Source organism: Dermochelys coriacea, chromosome 6 (genome assembly GCF_009764565.3).
Source record: "Dermochelys coriacea isolate rDerCor1 chromosome 6, rDerCor1.pri.v4, whole genome shotgun sequence".
Taxonomy (NCBI): Eukaryota; Metazoa; Chordata; order Testudines; family Dermochelyidae; genus Dermochelys; species Dermochelys coriacea.
The window spans coordinates 14,833,719-14,855,931 of record NC_050073.1 but is presented as its reverse complement, the minus strand read 5'-3'; the positions used below and the strand labels follow the sequence as shown (position 1 = coordinate 14,855,931).

The 22,213-nt window shown below is 47.0% G+C and overlaps 1 protein-coding gene across 1 annotated transcript in view; it reads right to left on the bottom strand.

Moving 5' to 3' along the window:
- LOC119857693 (sodium/hydrogen exchanger 10-like) overlaps window positions 1-22,213 on the bottom strand; it is a 328,581-nt gene that overhangs the window by 132,593 nt on the left and 173,775 nt on the right. Inside the window, 1 exon segment of the mRNA XM_043517916.1 lies at window positions 11,190-11,385. Coding sequence (XP_043373851.1) covers window positions 11,190-11,385 — 196 coding nt within the window.

Here is a 22,213-nt window from a genome sequence, read left to right as displayed (position 1 = left end):
CTAGCGGTTCCGGCGGTGCTGGGATTTTCCGCTACTTCGGCTCCTGGTGCTGATAGACAGCTGGTGCTGGTATTGGATGCCTGCCTGTGGAATTAACATACATTGCGGTGTGGAGGCATGGGGTTTTGTTTTCCCCTTAGTGCCTGCATTGGAGCCTGCTCCTGTAGAGTCTCTGGCTCTAGCAGTGCCAGGGTTTTCCACCACCTCGGCTCCCGGTGCTGAGAGCATAGGCAGTGCCAGTACTGGATGCCTGCTGTAGCTTGTGGCGTGGAGGCACGGGACTCTGACCTCCCCTCAGTGTCTGTGCCAGAGCCGTTTCCCGAAGTCTCTGTCTGCAGTGGTGCCGGAGCTCCCAGTCACCCGAGCTCCCGGCGCTGACAGCACAGCCAGTGCTATTATTATCCACGGGACGGCTGTGGGTTTTTTGTTTTTTTGTTTTTTTTAATTTCTGCGGTGGGGACCCAGATGCTTCCTGGAGTGATGCCCAGCAGACCACTCAAATGTGGGGTTGGAGAAAGCACTCCTGTCCGAAGTGGCGAAGTGAGTGGGGTGTCCCAAGCCTCATGACAGGTCAGAGAGATCTCTCCACTCCTTGCCTTTCTGTGAGCCTGAGGCAATGCAACGCTTTGTTAGTGCCTGAGTCAGAGGCACTAACTCATAGGCAGCAAACACTCCAACTTAGGCTGTCAGGGACAGGAACTCTGAGCCTGGAGGCAAGGCGCTGAGAGCCCGGGAAACCGGGCATTCCCATTGGGGGAGCGGGAGGGGGGCTTTCACTCTCAAAACGGCTGTTTTTCTGAAATTCCTGGCCGTGAGGTTTGGTTTTTTTTTAAACCAAGAAGAAAAGGAAAGGGAAACAAGCTTAGTAGCTGCTAATAAGGAAACTAAGTAACTGACTGGTTTCAGAGTAGCAGCCGTGTTAGTCTGTATTCGCAAAAAGAAAAGGAGTACTTGTGGCACCTTAGAGACTTACAAATTTATTTGAGCATAACCTTTCGTGACCTACAGCTCACTTCATCAGATGCATTTAGTGGAAAATACAGAGGGGAGATTTATATACACACACAGAGAACATGAAACAATGGGTTTTATCATACACACTGTAAGGAGAGTGATCACTTAAGATGAGCCATCACCAGCAGCAGGGAGGGAGGGAGGAAAACCTTTCATGGTGACAAGCAAGGTAGGCTATTTCCAGCAGTTAACAAGAACATCTGAGGAACAGTGGGGGGGAGAAATAACATGGGGAAATAGTTTTACTTTGTGTAACGACTCATCCATTCCCAGTCTCTATTCAAGCCTAAGTTAATTGTATCCAGTTCGCAAATTAATTCCAATTCCGCAGTCTCTCGTTGGAGTCTGTTTTTGAAGTTTCTTTGTTGAAGAATAGCCACCCTCAGGTCTGTAATCGAGTGACCAGAGAGATTGTTAACAGAGCCAGAAGAGTACCCAGAAGTCACCTACTACAGGACAGGCCCAACAAAGAAAATAACAGAATGCCACTAGCCATCACCTTCAGCCCCCAACTAAAACCTCTCCAACGCATCATCAAGGATCTACAACCCATCCTGAAGGACGACCCATCACTCTCACAGATCTTGGGAGACAGGCCAGTCCTTGCTTACAGATAGCCCCCCAATCTGAAGCAAATACTCACCAGCAATCACACACCACACAACAGAACCACTAACCCAGGAACCTATCCTTGCAACAAAGCCCGTTGCCAACTCTGCCCACATATCTATTCAGGGGACACCATCATTGAGCCTAATCACATCAGCCACACTATCAGAGGCTCATTCACCTGCGCATCTACCAATGTGATATATGCCATCATGTGCCAGCAATGCCCCTCTGCCATGTACATTGGTCAAACTGGACAGTCTCTACGTAAAAGAATAAATGGACACAAATCAGACGTCAAGAATTATAACGTTCAAAAACCAATTGGAGAACACTTCAATCTCTCTGGTCACTTGATTACAGACTGGAGGGTGGCTATTCTTCAACAAAAAAAACTTCAAAAACAGACTCCAACGAGAGACTGCGGAATTGGAATTAATTTGCGAACTGGATACAATTAACTTAGGCTTGAATAGAGACTGGGAATGGATGAGTCATTACACAAAGTAAAACTATTTCCCCATGTTATTTCTCCCCCCCACTGTTCCTCAGATGTTCTTGTTAACTGCTGGAAATAGCCTACCTTGCTTGTCACCATGAAAGGTTTTCCTCCCTCCCTCCCTGCTGCTGGTGATGGCTCATCTTAAGTGATCACTCTCCTTACAGTGTGTATGATAAAACCCATTGTTTCATGTTCTCTGTGTGTGTATATAAATCTCCCCTCAGTATTTTCCACCAAATGCATCTGATGAAGTGAGCTGTAGCTCACGAAAGCTTATGCTCAAATAAATTTGTAAGTCTCTAAGGTGCCACAAGTACTCCTTTTCTTTTTAAGTAACTGACTGTAACTAATTAACTATAAAGTAGCGAGGTGCTGCTGATCGCTCCAATTTGTAGCCAAGGGTGGTAGAGAAGGAAGTGAGTGGGAGTTGGTCGCACAACATTGGTTAACTGCCTGCAGCAGCACGAGGCAGGGACCACGCATGTGTGACCCAACCGGGCACTGCTACTAAAAGTCTCCAACTACGAGCGCAGGGACGCACGAACACCTAAAGTGGAGCACCCAGAGGGACAGCATTCGAAGAAGAAACACTGGTTACCCACCTTTCTTAACTGTTGTTCTTCAATATGTGCTGCTCATGTCCATTCCATTCTAAGTGTGCACGTGCCCACGTGCACAGCCATCGGAGATTTTTGCCTTAGCAGTACCAGTAGGGCTGGCTGTGGCGCCCTCTGGAGTGCTGTGCTCATGCCGCAGTATATCAGGCCACCAGCCCTATGTTCTCTCAGTTCCTTCTTGCGGACAACTCCAACAGAGGAGCAGGAGGGCGGGTAATGGAATGGACATGAGCAACACATCTCAAAGGACAAGTTATGAAAGGCAGATAACCGTTTTTATTCTTTAAGTACTTGCTCACGTCAATTCCATTCTAGATGACTCACAAACAGAATCAACAGAGGTAGATTCGGAGTTCAGTGTCTTGAAGCTTGCAGCACGGTTCTGCCAAATCCAGCATCGTCTCAAGCCTGCTGGGTCAGCATGCAGTGCGACGCAAATGTGTGGATGGATGACCAGGTGGCAGCCTGACAGATCTCTTGGATCAGCACATGCGCCAGGAAGACTGCTGCTGATGCCTATGCCCTAGTCGAATGAGCTGTCACGATCGCCATCAGGAGCATCTTTGCCAGTCATAGCAGTAGCGGTTGAAGACTGTGATCCAAGATGAGATTTTCTGGGCTGACACTGGGCAACCATTCATCCTGTCAGTGACAGTAACAAACAACTGTGTTGACTTATGGAACGGCTTTGTTCTATCAACGTAGAAAGCCAGCGCCTATCTGACACCCAGAGTATGCAGCCTGTGTTCTTCATCCATTGCATTAGGCTTTGGACAAAGGACTGGTAAGTAAATGTCTTGAACAGTGTGGAACTCAGAGACGTCCTTGGGCAGAGAAGCCGGATGGACGCAGATGGACCTTGTCCATATAGAAGACCATATAAGGCTGATCGGACATGAGTACCCTGATCTTGGACACCCTACGGGCCAAAGTTATAGAGACCAAAAAGGAGACATTCCAGGAGAGAAGCAGGAGGGGGCAGAAAGCCAAGGGTTCGAAGAGGGGACCCATGAGCCTCGACAGCACAAGATTCAGGACCCAAGGGGGGACTGGGTCCCAGAGATGCGGGTAAAGGTGCTCCAAACTTTTCAGGAACTGTGCTGTCATGGGATGGGCAAAGACCAACTGGCCTTGAAATGGAGGGTGGAATGCAGAAATGGCCACCTGGTGTACCTTGACTGAAGATAGCGACAGGCCCTGGAGCTTAAGGTGCAGTAAATAGTCCAGGATGTCCTGCAGTGAGGCCTCTTCCACACAAATGTATCGGTTTGAGGCCCAACACATGAACCGCTTCCACTTTGCCACATAGATAGCCCTGGTGGAAGGTTTCCTGCTGCCCAGCAGGACCTGTTGGACACCAGCAGAGCACTCCCATTCATCCATATTTAGCCACACAGCAGCCAAGCTGTCAAGTGCAGTGAGGCCAGGTTCAGATGCAGCAGATTACCATGGTTCTGGGACAGCAGATCTGGCCAGTGAGATAGCTGCAATGGAGTAACTGCCGAAAGACTCAGCAGCATGCCGAACCAGTGTTGACGAAGCCATGCTGGGCAGTGTTCCCTCTAATTTTTCCCACACATGTACGAAATGAATTTTGTTACATGCACTAATATGGAGTGATGTGTGACACATCACCTTCATATTGGTGCACATAACAAAATTCATGTGGTGAGGGTGGGGGGGCTGAGGTGTGTGTGGAGTGTGGGAGGCAGCTCAGGGCTGGGGCAGAGGGTTGTGGTGCAGGGGTGTGAGGGCTCTGGCTGGGGGTGCATGCTCTGGGGTGGGGCTGAGGATGAGGGGGTTGGGATGCAGCAGGGTGCTCCGGGGATACAACAGAGAGAGAGGACTCCCCCCAGCTCTCTCTCCCTGTAGCAGGACCTGGGCTGGTGGGGAGAGGTGTCTCTCCCTGCCACAGCAGCTCTGGGGCTGGGGCTGCGGGATAGGCATTCCTCCCCTGGTTGTGGCATGTCTGGGCTGTGGTTAGGTTCGGGCCAAGGGAGGGACACTGTGGCTGTGGCAGGTCCAGGCCAGAGCTGGGTTTGGGCCATCCCTCCCCTGGCTGCAGCAGGTCTGAGGCTGAACTGGGGCTGGGAGAGGGGCACCCCATAGGTGCTGACTCCATGGGTGCTTCAGGGCTGGAGCACTCACAGAGAAAAATTAGCAGGTGCTGCTCAGTAGCACCCACTGGCAGCCAAGCTCCTCCTGCCCTCCACCACCTCACCTGCTGGTGGCCCGGCTGACCAACTCCTCCCCTGCCCTCCCAGCTCCTCCTACCTGCCACGAATAGCTGTTGAGCACCCCCCAGCTATAGGGGAAGTCAGAGCCTATGGTGGTCCCCTCCCCCGGCAGGACATCTGGGCAGGTTCCATGAGCGCCTGTGCAGCGCTAAATAGGCTGCTGTGCAGCCGCATGGCTTACAGGGAACTTATGCTGGGGCTCTGAGGATAACCAATGTATAGTCTTGCTTCACCTTTAGCAGGACCTTGTGGATCAACAGAATCGGCGGGAAGGCGTACCCTTACATGGAAGATGTCTGATAGGGAGCCCTTGTCTCTGCCCTGCAGAGAACAGAACACATGACACTTTCTGTTCTGCCTGGACACAAACAGGTGCACCTGGGGAGTTCCCCATGTGCAGAAGATTAAGCTGACCACCTCCGGATGAAGCGACCATTTGTGGCGAGACAAGAAGTTCCTGCTGAGGTGATCTGCCAGGACATTGCTGGTTCCGAGCAGGTGGGTGTCTACCAAATGAATGGTATGCCACACAAGAGTCCCAGAGGCTGAGCATCTCCCAACAAAGGGCCAAAGACCTGGCGCTGCCCTGTCGCTTGATGTAATACATTGTGTCTGTATTTTCCGTCAGGATCCGCGCCACGCTGCCCTTCAGGTGCGGCAAGAATGCCAGGCAGGCCAGGTGAACTGCTCTGAGCTCCCTGACATTGATACGAAGGGCCAGACTGTTGTGGAGCCAGCGGCCCTGGGTGTTGAGCTTGCCCAGATGGGCTCCCCAGTCCAGGTCCGACACATCTGAGACCAGGGCAAGCAATGGAGACAGGGACATGAAGGGAACCCCCTGCAGCATTGACTCGGGATCCAGGCACCAGTCCAAGGATGAGATGACATGGCTTGGTACCGTGACCACTCGGTCCAAGGCGTGCCTGCTGTGGATATAGACTGAGGCCAGCCATGCCTGCAGAGGTTGTAGATGAAGTTGGGTATGGCTGACCATGTACGTACAAGTGGCGATGTGGCCCGTTAGCCACAGACATGTTTGGGCTGTGGTGAGCAGATGGCTCTTTACATGGGTGATCAAGTTCAACTTGGCCTGAAAACACACTTCTGGAAGGAACGCCTTGGCCCACATAGAGTCGAGAACTGCTCTGATAAACTCTATGCATTGAACTGGAGTTAACATGGACTTCTCTGTGTTTATTAACAGGCCCAGATCATTGCTGGCGAACCACACCAGATCAAGGCTCCATTGCACCTGCTTTGGAGACCTGCCCTTGATGAGCCAGTCGTTGAGATACAGGAAGATCTGGACCCCATGATGTCTCAGGTAAGCCACCTCACGTTTCATAAACACCCTGGGGGGGCAGAGGACAGGCCAAAGAGTAGCGCAGTGAACAGTAAGTGGCACCCAGCTACTATGAAACGCAGGAAACACCTGTGCCCTGGGAATATGGAGACATGAAAGTAAGCTTATGCTCTAATAAATTTGTTAGTCTCTAAGGTGCCACAAGTACTCCTTTTCTTTTTGCGAATACAGACTAACATGGCTGCTACTCTGAAACCTGTCATGAAAGTAAGCGTCCTTTAAGTCGAGAGCGGCATACCAGTCCCCCGGATCCAGGGAAGGAATGATGGAGACCAGGGAGACCATACAGAACTTCAACTTCTTGAGAGACTTGTTGAGGCCACACAGGTCCAGGATGGATCTGAGGCCCCCTTTTGCCTTCAGGATTAGGAAGTAGCAGGAGTAGAATCCTCTTCTTTCCATATCCTGAGGAACCTCCTCCACAGTCCCCAAGCCCAGGAGGTTCTCGACCTCCTGAACAAGGAGTAGCTCGTGGGAAGGGTCCCTGAAGAGGGACGGGAAAGAGGGGTGGGGCAGGAAGGAGGGGAGGGCTAGTATTGCAGGGTATAGCCCCTAGCTACTATGTCCAGTACCCATACTGGTACTGTAACCAGGCTGAGCGGTAGAGAGAGAGGTGGTTGAGGAAAAGGCAGGTAAGATCCGGTTGATCGCTCTCGGGCGCACCCTCAGAATGATCACTTCTGGCCCCCTGGGTGTTTGGCAGACCCAGACTGGGCTGGTGATGGGAGGAAGAAGGGCAAAGATGACTAAAACCAGTGTACCTTCTCCTTGTAGATCACTGATGGGGTTACCAGGGATAGACCAGTGCAGTCTTGGTGGCTGCAGTGACTGCAAGGGCTTCCTGGCTGATTGTGGCGTGTGCATGCCCAACGAGTGAAGGGTAGTCCCAGTGTCCTTCAACTCATGCAGTCTGATGTCTGTCTGATTGGAGAACAGACCAACTCTGTCAAAAGGGAAGTCCTAGATCGGGGCCTGCATCTCCTGCCATTTGAAGCCAGGAGTGCGTCACATGACCACCACCAATGTGACCACCCTTGCCACCGAGTCTGCTGCGTCCCATGCCATCTGCAGGGAACATCTGGCCGCTGAAGTATCCTCCTCCACTAGGGTGCCAAACTCTTGGGCCAGACCCTGAAGGAGAGATTCCTGGAAGTTCTTAAGACTGTCCCAGAGATTAAAATTGTACCGGCCCAGCAGGGCCTGATGGTTCGCCACCTGGAATTGCAGGTTGGCGGTTAATTAAATTTTTCTCCCAAATAAATGGAGTTTTTCGGCCTCTTTGTTTTTAGGAGTTGAGGAGGTGGGAACCTGCTTGTCCTTCTCGTTGGCTGCAGACACACACAACAAGCCCGGGGGTGGATGGTTATAAAGGTATTTGAAACCTTTGGCTGTCACAAAGTACCTTTTCTCAGCCCATTTTGAGGTGGGAGAGAGGGATGGAGAAGGGGGTCTGCCACAAGGTCTTGGCTATCTTGAGGACCCTGTCATGTATGGCAGGGCGACTCAGGTGGATGTAGAGGCCAAGAGGATGTTGAAGAGGGTGCCCTCCCTGCTGTGCCATCTCCTGCACCTCGAGCCCCAAGTAGTCAGCCATGCGCTGGAAAAGGGCTTGATGCTCCCTAAAGTCATCTATCAAGCTAGCTCTGGAAGATCTCGCAACTGCCTCATCCAGGGATGGACTGCTGGTGGAGGTACTGGAGTCTCGACCACTGGTGGAGGAGGCTTAGAGGTGAGCACAGGTTCCTCCATGCCGACCTCAGAACAGGCTTCCAGTACCGGGCCTGGCACCGGTGGGGCCACCTATCGATGCTCCGCTGCAGCCACAGAGGAGTGCTGCAAAGGGGGCATTGTCACCACTGGAATGCCCTATGCACTCCAATATGGCCACTGTGTTGGCCACTGGCCGTGCTGCCACTGCGGTGCCATAGATGACGGAGCAGGCCAATGAGACCTGGGTGATGGGCTGAACTGGCCCTCCATACAGGAGGAACCACGTTCTGGCGACCAGGGAGGAGCTGTCGATGCCTACATTTGCTTACTGGTTGTGGCTACTGGTGACCATTGACCAGGAGTAATTGACCAGTGACTGTACCAGGGAGAGTGGCACGAGGGAGATCGGAGCTGGGGAATTTTCCAACTGTGCCGGTGATTGGGACCAACTCCTAGAGGACGACTGGCAAGAGAGCGAGCGGTGCTGGGAATAGTAGTGGGAGTGTCGACCCCATGCCAGTGAGTAGTGCCGAGGAGATATGGATGTCAGCCTGGGCGAATGACAATGCGACTGGGACTGGCCCTGGCATTCCCGACGTGGCGAAGAAGAGCGACGTCTTCTGTTCTGCAACCGGCAGTCTTCCCCTGTCCCATGAGGGGTCTTAACAGCAGGTTTGCCCTGTTGGGGAGCCTTAGCCAGGTCCTGCAGCACTGAGGTCATCACTGGAGCAGGTGGAGACCTGAGCTCTCTCTGTGCCTGGGAAGCCTGGGATGATGACGGTGCAGGCAGGGCTGTGGGTCCCATACTGTTCCCAGGAGTCAGTGCCAGACCTTTAAGGGGACTGGGAGCCCCAACCGCAGAGGCATAATCGCGTGGCTCCAGAGAGCTCTTCTTAGCCTTCTTCTTCAGCACTGGCAATGGTGAATGGTGCTGGGAGGAGCCAGGTGTTGGCGGTGCACTGCGCAGGGAAGCCAAGGCACTGGGGGCAAGCAGCCTGGACAGCTCGGAAGCCGGGTGGAGTTCAGACTCCATGAGGAGAGCCCTGAAGCAGATATCCTGCTCTTTTTGGGTGCAGGGCCAAAAGTTTTTGTAGATCTGGCACTACTCCTTAAAGTGTGATTTCCCCAAGCACTTAAGGCAGCTGCTATGGTGGTCACTCACAGATACAGACCTCTTGCAGTCCGAGCAGGGCTTAAACCCAGGAGACCAGGTCATGCCCTGCCTGGGGCAAAGTCCCTGCTGGGACCTTAACTACTAACTAACTAACTAAGGGCATGTCTACACTGGCAAGTTTCTGAACAACAAGTTATACCACTTTTATTAAAACACTGGAATTAAACTGCTGTTGTGTGTCCACACAGTGCTCCAGCTTCCCAAGGAGCACATCCACATTAGCAGCTCTGGCAAAGACAGCAGTGCATCGTGGTAGCTATCCCACTGTGCAACTGGCCGCAGGGTACTTTGGGAAGGGTTTGCAATGCTTCCTGGGGCAGGCACAGCATCACATGATGCAGGTTTCCTTATCCCATTTTTCCATGGGCATCCTACCGGCTGCTTTTCAAATGAAGTGGGGGGCGGAGGTGGAGTGTGTGTCAGGGAGATTGTGTGTGTGTGTGTGTATATATGTATGGGGGTGGGAAGGGAGAGACAGTGTGTTTTGGGAGACAGAGTGTGTCAGCATGCTGTCTTGTAAGTTCAGACAGTGGCAGGAAGCAACCAGTCCTGAGGCAGGGGGAAGGGGAAACCCGGACATCAGCCCCCACCTCCCTTCCTGGGCGCTCTCTCTCTCTCTCTCTCTCTCTCTCTCATACTCACACACACACACCTGCCTCTGTGTTCAACAGCACAAGCATTCCACATTAATGGTTTGCTTTATGTCCCAGAGCAGATCAACACAGCATGCAATAGCTATCAGAAAGAGTGCTTTGAAAGGGGAGGGGTACATGTCTCCAGGGCAGCCGAGTTCAAAACAATGAGCAGAGCGGTCACTTGGGACATTATGGGACAGCTCTGGAGGCCCATTACAGCGCAGAAAGCAATCAAGTGTCTACACTGGCAATAGAGCACTGGAGCCTCTGCGGAAATAGCCTTACAACTCGCGTCGAGGTTGTTTTTTTTGCAGGGCTGCAACTGAGGAGTTTCTGCACACAAAGTGGCTTGGCAGTGTGTACACATCTGCAATTTGAGTGCAAAAAGCTGCTTTACTGTGCAGAAACTTGCCAGTGTAGACAACCCCTAACACGTAACTACTTAACAACTACTTAACACTACCAAATGCAAATTATGTACAAAGACGCTAAGGCATGAAATTCAAAAAGGAGAAACTGCTAGCTCTTGTTAAACAAGAAAGGGGCTCCAACTGACCACCCTGGGCAGTAAGAAGGAACTGAGAGGGTGTAAGGCTGGCGGTGCCTGATATACCATAGCATGAGTGCGGAACTCAAGAGGGTGTCACAGGTGGCCTTATGGGTACCGCTAAGACAAAAATCTCAGACGGCCATGCATGTGGGCGCATGCACACCTAAATGGAATCGACATGAACAAGTACTCAAAGAAGAACATAGCTAGGGGCACTGATATGAAACGTTCCGTTATCAGAACTGTATCACCAGCTCATCCCAAAAGTGAGAACTTGCAGAGGCCACTTGAAGATTCAGATGATACTGAAGCTCAATGTTCGGATACTAGCATATATAAATTGGGATAAAAATTACCCCCCCTTTCTTTATCATTATGTCTCTTACAAACATGTGACTGTTGCCCCATAGGAAGCAACTCAATACTTTCACTACTAAGAGATACAGCATATCTAAGCAGTCATACACAAAGCACAAGACGTAATAGTGCAGCTCTATGCAAAAAGCAAGAATCATCCATTAACAATCTCAGAAAAAAGTTAATGATTTTATGCTGCGGTGTGGAAAAATTCAAATTAATCTAAAGAAAACTTCATTAATATAATAGAAGAACATTTAGCATATGGGACAATCTGCAAGGGCAAAGAAGCCATTGACTTTTATAACAGAGAGAATCCCTTTTGTAAAATATGTGTAAGCATCTATAATTAAATAGAATTTTGCATTTCTAAGAAAAAACAAGCATTACCATTCATGGGAAAAATATAATTTATAAGTACCTTTAATGATGCCTCCAGTATATACAAACTGATGAAATAGTAGTTACAGATTTTTAGTTCTCTAAGATATGTTTCACCTAGATATGTCATAAAATCCATTACAATGGGAATGAAATTCAATAATGTTATAATGTAACTTGTGTACTCAAATTCATCCATAAATACTATATGGTGACACAGCTTCAGAATCTTGTTCCTGGAAAAAAGAAAAGTTAAGAAAATAATTTTAGGAATTTTTTATTATGACATTACTTTTGTTTGGTCTAAAAACAAGTGAATACGGATTTTCTATATATTTCAGCAAGAAACTGATTGAAACAATAGTACACCAATTAGATGATATTCTAGTAATAAGTATGTAATTTAACAATAACTATTAATAATAGTTAATTGCAACTAATAATCTAAGTAACAGTTTATGTAAATTAAGCTATTATATAGTAATGAAATATATAAGGCACTGTTTTCAGAGTAACAGCCGTGTTAGTCTGTATTCGCAAAAAGAAAAGGAGTACTTGCGGCACCTTAGAGACTAACAAATTTATTTGAGCATAAGCTTTCATGAGCTACAGCTCACTTCATCAGATGAATTCAGGCACTGTTCATCCAAAAATGGTTATTTACCATTGCAGTAATGTTTTTTAAGATGCGTTATGCACATGTACATTCCACTTCAGATGTATGTGCCTCCAAAGCACTCGAGTCAGAAACTTTTGCCAGCAGAACTGTTTAAACTGTGCATGTGCCCTTAACGTCCTTGTGCAAAGAGCAAAGGGCAAAAAGGGATGAGCTGCCCCAACTCCTCAGTTCCTTCACATTGCAAGATGACCATACTTCTGAAGTAGGGGGGAAGTAGAGAGAGTCATGAAATGCATATATGCACAATACATCTTGAGGAACAACAGTTACTGTACAGGTGAGTAATGTTTTTTTCCTCCTTCAAGAGATTATGCATATATACATTCTACTCCAGGTGACTCACCAGCAGTTCTCTTGTAAGTGGTGGGACTTCTGAATTGAACAACAAAGTACCAACTTGCCAAAGTTTGCATCAGCACAGGAAGCCCGAGTGATGACATAATGCTTAGAGAAGGTGTGTACGGATGACCACATCACAGAGGTGCAGATGTCTATAATGGGTATGTTCCTTAAATGGCTGATGAAATAGATTAAGCTCTTGTTCAATGAGCAGTTATGTAAGATCATAACAGCATTCTATGCATGAAAATATTCTGTGGGACAATCTCTGAGCTGAGATTGATTGTCCTTTACCCTTTCAACGTATGCTACAAAGAATCTTGGAGATACTCTGAAAAGTTTAGTTTGAGGGATATAAAATTATGAGGTCCTATGTACATCAAAGATATGCGGTTTTTCTTCACCTTTGTTAGTGTGTGGCTTAGGAAAAAATGCAGGCAACTGAATGTTTAGGTTTAAATGAAAGGCTGACTCACTTTTGGACAGGGTCTCAACAAGACTCTATCCTTGTGAAAATGTTGAATGGAAGTCAGCTAAGAGTGCTTGTAACTCAGACACCCTCTTAGCCAATGTAGTGGCTACTACAAATGCCATTTTCATAGAAAGGACCAATAAAAAGAAAGTTGCCATTTGCTCAAAAGGAGGCCCCACTGCCCCTGATAGTACCAGGTTCAGCTCCCAAGGGCAAAGTGGCTCATTGATGGGGGGGTTACACCCAAATGAGAACTTTAAGGATTACCACTATCACCAGATGCAAGAAAACTGAGGAACCTTCAGTAGGTGTGGTGATGTGAAAGGCTAAAACAGAGCCATATTAACTATGATCAAACTAATGGAGAGTCCTGTAGATTTCAGTTCTAGCGACTATTCCTAAATGCGCCAAATTTTGGTGTAAGCAGCAGAGAGATGGTGACACACAGCCAAAAACCTCTTCTTCTTTGCCAAATATGCATCTTTTGTGGAATCTTTTCTACCGCTAATCAGGAAGGCTTGGACCTCTTATGAAAAGTCTCTCTGTAGATTTTAACAATTCACCAGCCAGGCTGTAAGACTCAAGCTTTGTATGTCTGGATGCAGAGCTCAGCCTTGATCTTGAAACAGTGTACCTTCAACCAGATGCAGAGTGATTGGTATTTGGACAATACAGATTGGTGTACCAGTACTGCCTTGGCCAAGCTGGTGCTATCAGAAATAACATTGTGTGATTTTGTTTCTTTTTCCTCAAGGGAACTGGAGTGAAGGCATAAAGAAGCTGTTTCAGCCAGGAGATGAGATACGCATTAATTATGGAATCTGGACTGTGACCTCCAGAATTAGCAGAATCTCCAGTTCTTCTTGAGGTCTGTTGCAAAGATGTACCCCACTTGATAAATATGAATTGTTGTATCTCTGTCTTTAAGTACCACTTATGATGATAAACAAAGTTCCTACTGAAAGAATCTATTATGGTGTTTCTGATCCCAGGCAGATAAAAGGCCTTCAGCAAAATGTTGTTTTGTATGGAATAATTCTCTAGATTAATTGCTTCCTGGAACAATCAAATCGACCTGGCTCCACCTTGCCTGTTCAAGTAAAACATGGCAGTGGTATTATCCATGAGTATCTGATAGCATGACCGCTGACTGTGGCCGGGAATGCTTTGCAGGCACCAGGGACAGCATACAGCTCCAAAAGGTTGAGATGGAGTGACACCTCTTGATTCATCCAGACAGCCTGAAGTGCTCTCAGATGGCCCTAGTGTTTGGTGAAGGAATCATTACTAGAGTCACTGCTGGTTCGGGAAGAGAGAAGGGAGCTCCTCTGGAGACACTGTGAGGATCAATCCACCAACCCAGAGAGGAAAGCGCATGTGCAAATATGCAAATCATGCCCAGTGAGTGCCTGATTAGTTGATAAACAGAGTGGAGTCTAGTTTGCATACAGCTGATGTGGTCTGGCATGCTGAGCTGTGTGTGCACAATGCCACGTGCCCGAGAAGTTGAAGGCAGGACAGAGCCATTGTCCTGTGCTCAGCCTTGAGGTTCCTGCACAAGGTGACAATGGTCTCTAGAGCAGTGGTTCTCAACCTGCGGCCCGCTTGTGGCCCAATCAGCACACAGCTGCGGCCCACATGACAACCTCAGGGCCATACAGGAAGTATATATAATGTGTGGATAAGGCCCACATAACACAGAGAGCTACATATGTAGCCCACAATGGTAAATAGGTTGAGAGCCACTGGTCTAAAGCCTGTCTCAAGGTAGGTAGGCTGTTGCTGTAAATGTGTTGAGAATGGTGACTATAAAGTCTGTCTTCTGGAGTAGAAGCAAAGTTGACTTCTTTGTGTTTATTCTCAGCCTACGATGAGCAAACAATTGGATTTGCCTGATACTGTTCTTTTCTTGTCTCTTTTGACTGGCATCAGACGAATAAATCCCCGACAAGGGAAAAATCTGTATACAAGAAAGGAGGAGGTGGGCAGTCACTAGTGCCATACAGTTGGTAAAACTCCTTAGGGCTGATGATAGGCCAAAGGGTACTACTTTGTATTGGTAGTGAGAGCCTCTGACCATGGATCTCAAATATTTCTTGTGGCCTGGATGTATCACCACATAAAAAGTGTTTTGTAGACAAGGGAAGCGTATCAGTCTTTTTGATCCAGGGAAGCAATAATGGAAGAAAGAAAAATCATCCTGAACTTCAATTTCTTGATGAACTTGTTTAATTTCGTCATGTCCAGAATTGAAAATCAGGAATTAGCAGGTATAAAAACATTTCCCACTGTGTTGTATGGGTATTTCCTCTATAGGTCCCATATCCCGAAGAGACTGCACTTCCTGAAGTAATGCAGCCTCAAGAGATGGGTTCCTCAATGGAGATAGAGAAGGTGGGTGGGTGTCATAAATATAAAGGGAAGAGTAAACACCTTTAAATCGCTCCTGGCCAGAGGAAAAACCCTTTCACCTGTAAAGGGTTAAGAAGCAAAGATAACCTCGCTGACACCTGACCAAAATGACCAATGAGGAGACAAGATACTTTCAAAGCTGGAGGGCAGGGGGAACAAAGGGTTCTCTCTGTCTGTGTGTTGTTTTGCCGGGACCAGAGCAGGAATGCAGGTCAGAACTCCTGTAAAAAGTCAGTAAGCAATCTAGTTAGATATGTGTTAGATTCTGTTTTGTTTAAATGGCTGATAAAATAAGTTGTGCTGAATGGAATGTATATTCCTGTTTTTGTGTCTTTTTGTAACTTAAGGTTTAGCCTAGAGGGATTCTCTATGTTTTGAATCTGATTACCCTGTAAAGAATTTATCATCCTGATTTTACAGAGGTGATTCTTTTACCTTTTTTCTTCAATTAAAATTATTCTTTTAAGAACCTGATTGCTTTTTCATTGTTCTTAAGATCCAAGGGTTTGGGTCTGTGTTCACCTATGCAAATTGGTGAGGATTTTTATCAAGCCTTCCCCAGGAAAGGGGGTGTAGGGCTTGGGGGGATTTTGTGGGGGAAAGATGTTTCCAAGTGGGCTCTTTCCCTGTTATATTTGTTTGATGCTTAGTGGTGGCAGCAAAAAAGTCCAGGGACAAAAGGTAAAATAGTTTGTACCTTGGGGAAGTTTTAACCTAAGCTGGTAAAAATAAGCTTAGGGAGTTTTTCATGCAGGTCCCCACATCTGTACCCTAGAGTTCAGAGTGGGGAAGGAACCTTGACAGTGGGTAAGGAAGGGATCAGAATTGCATGATGTATCCCTCTTCCAAAGTGCTGAGGACCCGTTTGTCAGATGTTATGGCGGCCCAAGTACTGTGAAAGAGGGACAATTTCCAAAGGGAAGTATTGGGCTTGGAGAAACTGACATGCTGGTACTCAAAGTCACCATCAAAACAATTGTTTAGCTGATGATGTCTAGTGAGAGTATCCTGTGGCCGAAGATGTCAAAGGCATTTGGAGGTTTTGTTTGCCTCTTAGCAGCATCCTTATGTCTAGGCTGGAAGAAAGATAATCTATATTGAACATGATGTTTAAACTGTTTTCTCTTTGGTGCAGGTGGGTAAACCTCCAAAGAGTGCAACATAGCCCTAGTATCTTTTGGGGGTATGCATAGCATTGTTAGACTTTTCAGAAAATAAGTTTGAACCCTGAAAGTGGAGATCCTCAATAGTATTTTGCAACTCATTAGGGATCCCCAAGGCCTGAAACCAGGAGGAATGCCTCAGGGAGTTCACTGTGTCTGAGGAATTACTGGCTGCCTGGAGAGAAGTTCTCATCATTAAATGACCTTCAGCTACTATGGAAATAAGATGTTCTTTATATTCCTCAGGCAGTTTGTTAGAAAATTTGGAGATGGAGGTCCAATTAATAAACACATCATTTTGCTCGTAAAGCCTGATTAATTTCCAATCCTCATTTGTAGTCTAGCCAGGATATACGTCACTCTGCTGTAACTTCAAGTCTCTTCAGCTCTCTATCTTTTGGAGTTGATTTTGTTTGAGGCTGCTCTGTGCGTGCATTTGCAGCTGTCACTATGAATGAGTCTTGTGTAAGGTGTGTAAAAAAGTAGTCAAAATCTTGTGGAGCAGGGTTTCTCAAAACTGAATCACCAGAATGTTTCAGAGGGTCTCATGGTGGCTCATGCTGCTCTGGTTCCATAGGGTAGGCTCAGCTTAGCTCCCCATTCCAAGTGTTGTGATGCTCCTGGAAGGGGCCAACGCATCCCAGGGGCGGGGGGAAATTTGGCTCTGCACGCAGCCTCTCTCGGCAGGCACCGACCCCCCAACTTCCATTGGCCACAGTTCCCCATTCCCAGCCAATGGGAGCTGCGGAAGTCGTGATTGAAGGCAGAAGCAGCATGTTGAGACCTCTGTTCTCCCGCTTGCCCACTAGGGCCACAGGGGCATGCTGGCTGCTTCCAAGAGGGGTGTGGGGCCGGGGCAGGCAGGGAACCTGCCTTTGCAACAGCCCCACTGCGCCGCCAGAGAGCACGATTGATAGGAAGCCTCACTTAGGGTCCATGGGAGCCACCACTGGCTCGCAGGCCTGGCAGTGAAGAATACTGGTCTAGAGTTACATTTATACCCTTAATTGTCTGACTAGTGAATAAGGGAGACAATGTGGGTGAGAGGGTCTTTTATTGGACCAACTTCTGCTGGTGAGAACGACAAATTGGTTCAATAAAAGATATTATCTCACCCGCCTTTTCTCTCTAATACTATGGGACTGATACGGCTACAACAACACTGCATACAACTATGGTGAATAAGGTCACAGCCTTAAGAGAAAGTTTAGAAGTCTTGAAAGCAACTTGTCTACTAACAAAGGCTTTAGGTTCTAACTCTAACCAAGTAAATTACAGTGATGCAAAAATGGGGCATATACTCAGAAAAAGATATAACTAAGGGAGAAATTACCCAGGAACAGGACTGAGTAAAAGGTGGACCAGGCAGCTGGATAGTATATCTAGTACAGAAGAGAATCAGACTTCTAGCCCAAGAGTGCAGGGGAAGGAAAGGAAAGGAAAGGAAGATGAGTCAGTGAGGAAGCATGTGCAAGGAAGAAGACAGGAAGGGCCAACAAGAGCCAGATGATAAAAGATTTACTCTCCCTCACTAAGTCATTCAGACACCTAAAATGTAGGCTTCTTTAAAAAATCACACCACATTATGAATATGATAAAAGTAAAATGTATAAACCTTAATATAGAGACATTTCTTACATTTTATTTCCCATTTATTATTTCTTTTTCTGTCTTATTCTGTTGACCCCTATAATACTCTTTTCTCAAATTCATTTTCCTTTTTATAGTTTTCTTAACCCCTTTTATTTTCTGTCTTACAGAGACTATATCTTCCCATTTTCTCTCTGATCCTTTTCCATTCGTACATCCATAGTCCTGATCTCTTTAATGTCTTACTTTCCCTCACTTTTTCATAGTTCTTTCAAATACCTCTTCCTCTTTTCCTCCTCCCTTTCCAGGGTCACCTTTTTTCCTCCCATCTTCTTGACGACTATTGCCTTTCTCCTTCCCTAGCTCTTCTTCCTTCCCCTAAGCAAGTCTTCTGCTGTAATACAAGGTAGGGGAAGTCAAGGATTTTCAAAACTTTCCACCAGTCCCTCATTGTAGCCTTGTTTTACAGGATTTGGTGCTTTGATTAACTCAGGGAGAGTGTAAGGACTTTGGGATCTTCCCACCTTTAACCTGTAGTGCTCCCATAGTCTTGCATTCAATGAGTGAGAAGATCTTCAAGGCCCTATCATCATGTTCATGTTTTGTAGATTTTAACTGCTATAACATTAATATTTTACAATGGAGTTCTACGTTTTTTGAACAAATTTTGGTAATTTGCAATGATACTTCGTTCAGAACAGAACCAAACAACTGACTCAGAGATGACGTGCTCCGCAGATCCAGGCCTCGTCCAACCGCCCATCTACATCTAAGCCACAATTTTGAAGTATTGGTCGAGGGTATGCATGACCTCCCCACACCTATAGCACCAATGCATACCCCATCCCACACTTTTGGTCACCACCTATGCCCATTTTACCATGGCTGTGCTGCGATAACCACAGATCAATGGGTATTGGAGATCATACAATCTGGTTACACCATTCCTTTTCACAACCATCCCCCCCACCCTTCCCATCCCTCCTCAGGGACCACTCTCATGAACACCTCTGCAACAGGAAGTAGACCACCTCCTACTGCTGGATGCTGTAGAATCAGTACCACACCAATACCAAGGGAAGAGTTTTTACTCCAAATATATCCTGACAGAGAAAAAAGGAGCGGGATGGAGACCAATCTGAGATCTCCAAAAACTCAACAGATTCGTACGCAACCACAGGTTCAAAATGGTCACTCTGACCATAATAATCCCAGCGCTAGACAGGAGGACTGGTTTGTGGCCCTCAATCTCCAAGATGCACACTTCCATATTACAATATATCCTGCCCACAGACGGTTCCTGCGGTTCACATAGGACCCAACTATTACCAATACAGGGTTCTCTCTTTCGGCCTATCCGCTGCTCCCCAAGTATTCTCAAGAACACTGGCAGTAGTAGCAGCAGCAGATTTATGACTCAAAGGAGTCATAATCTTCCCCTCTTTCGATGATTGCCTACTCAAGGGTGCCAATCGACAAGAAATGGCAAACGTGGTGAAGACCACAATAGACCTGTTTTAACAGCTACGTCTACAGATAAACAGAAAGAAATCCACCCTAGAACAAACTCAGCGCTTGGAGTTTATCAGAGCCAACCTCAACTCCATACAAGCCAAGGCAATATTACCAAACCGCAATCTCATTGCCACAGTGATTGTCAGCCCACAAACTTCAGTGAGGACATGCCTTCAGATTCTGGGACATATGACAACTACAACTTTTGTAGTAAAGTACGCCAGACTCCATATGCGCTGTCTGCAGCACTGGTTGAGCATGGTTTATGCACCCAGCAAACACTTTCTCAACAGACGAGTGACACTATGACCAAGGGTCATCCTCTCCCTAGAATGGTGGACACAACCAGGGAATGTATGCTCTGGGATTCCCTTTCAGCAAGACCCTCCCCCGCCATCAGTGACTATCACAACAGACACCTCCCTGATAGGCTGGGGCACCCACTTGGGTCACCACAACGTACAAGGCAAGTAGTCCGTGATGGAAACCCGACTACATATCAATCTCCTGGAACTCCGCACAGTACACAATGCATGCCGCCACTTCCTCCCACTTGTACAGCAGACCTCAATCTCTATTCCTACCGACAATGTGGCATGCATGTTTTACATTAATCACCAAGGGGGAGCCCGGTCTCACTCGCTATGTGTAGAAGCCATGAACTTATGGAACTTGTGCATCCGCAACAATATAAACATCACAGCTTCATACCTACTGGGATGCCAAAACACTGCAGCTGACAATCTCAGCAGGCACTTCTCATAGGAACACGAGTGGGAAATCCATGACTGCATGATATTCCGAAAATGGAGTCACTCAATAATCAACCTGTTTGCCTCAGCGACAAATCACAAATGTCCAGTCTTTTGCTCCAGGGCAGGCCTGGCGGGATGGTTAGGGGATGCCCTCCTTATCTCGTGGAATGCGTCGCTCATGTACGCCTTCCCGCCGATACCACTGATCATCCGCAAGGTATGACTTGACAAAGCATACATCATTCTCATTGTCCCCACATGGCCCAGACAGACTTGGTTTCAGTACCGGTCACGCCTAGCAGTCTGTGCCCCACAACCGCTGCCCTTACGGACAGACCTCCTGTCCCAGAACAAAGGCCTGACACTCCATCCAGACCCAGCGAAGCTCCAACTCAAAGCATGGCTCCTATGTGGTTCCAACATGGGGAACTGAACTGCTCAGAGAAAGTGAAACAGGTATTACTAAATAGCCATCACCTCACTACTAGGAATACTTACCGCTACAAGTGGAGAAGATTCTCCCTTTGGTGCCAGCAAAAACAGCTGGACGCGACCAAGGCACCTCTACCTGTGATCCTAGACTACCTACTAGAACTGAAGGAAACGGGGTTAGCCATAAGTTCTATTAAAGTACATCTGGCTGCCATCACAGTCCCCCACGAGCAGATAGAAGGGGCTTCAATATTCGTTCACTCGATTTTTATTAACAGGTATACAGAACATGTTCCCAGAAATATGCCAACCTATGCCACCATGGGATCTCAATCATGTGCTCAAATGTCACACAAGACCACGCTTTGAACTTCTAGCAACCTGCTCTCTCTTACATCTGTCAGTGGAGGTCGCATTCCTGGTGGCAATCACGTCCGCAAGATGTGTCAGCGAAATAGGGGCGTTAATAGCTGCACCACCATACATAGTATTTACCAAAGACAAAATCATGTTACGTCCTCACCCAAAATTCTTGCACAAAGTGGCTACACATTTTTATGTTAACCAAACCATACACTTACGTGCCTTCTATCCCAAGCCACATAAGGATTCTCAAAAAGCAATGTTACACATGCTAGATGTCAGATGGGCCTTTTACTTGGACAGAACTAAACCATTTTGCGAGTCACCAAAACTATTAGTCTCTACAACAGAGCGAGCCAAAGACTCTACAATATCGATACAGAGACTCTCCAAATGGGTCTCTTCCTGTATTCAAACTTGCTACTGTGACTGTGCACCCCATAAGGCTTTATGGAATATGCTTATGAATGTATATGACATAACTGGAATATGTTTTATACTACGTATGCCATATAACATACCTCTGTAAAGGGTATGATCTACTGAATCTATTCCTCCTATTTGTATGTATGTATCATTTCTGTGTTCGAAGTTATGAATATCAGCTGTGTACTTGCTTGATTTCTAAGTAGCCTTAGTAAAGCATTTGATCAGCTTCTTGAGAAAGGAATGTGCAAGTTAAGTGCCCAATCAAGAAACATGTAATGAACAATGGATCTTGGAAGGCTCCAATCCACATAAGAAGTCTACTTGAGGACGTTCAAGGTAGCATGTGAACCATGGCTGCTACCTGAGTCATGCTTGGACATGTGACTTGCCCATGTGTCTCCAAAACTCCATCTTATAGCTAGCATTCTACACAGGGGGAGGGAGAGATGTCCACCCACAAGAAAAAGTCTATTTAAATCCCAGGGAGACCCCTCCATTTTGTCTTCAGCCGGCTCAAGAGATAGCCTCTCTACCCCAAAGGTTACCTGAAAGAAACTGGGACAAAGGTAACTACAGGGGGTGTGAGTGATTGTTGGACCCAGACTAGAAGGAGTCTATCTGTAAAAGAAGCTTACTGGAACATCTCTGAGGGTGATGTTTCATCTGTAATCACTTTCTTACTGTATTAGGCATAGACTTGCATGTTTTAATTTATTTTGCTTGGTAATTCACTTTGTTCTGTCTGTTACTACTTGGAACCATTTAAATTCTACTTTCTTTATTTAATAAAATCACTTCTTACTTATTATTTAACCCAGAGTATGTATTAATACCGGGGGGGGGCTGAGAAACAGCTGTGCATATCTCTCTATCAGTGTTATAGAGGTTATGAGTTTATCCTGTATAAGCTTTATA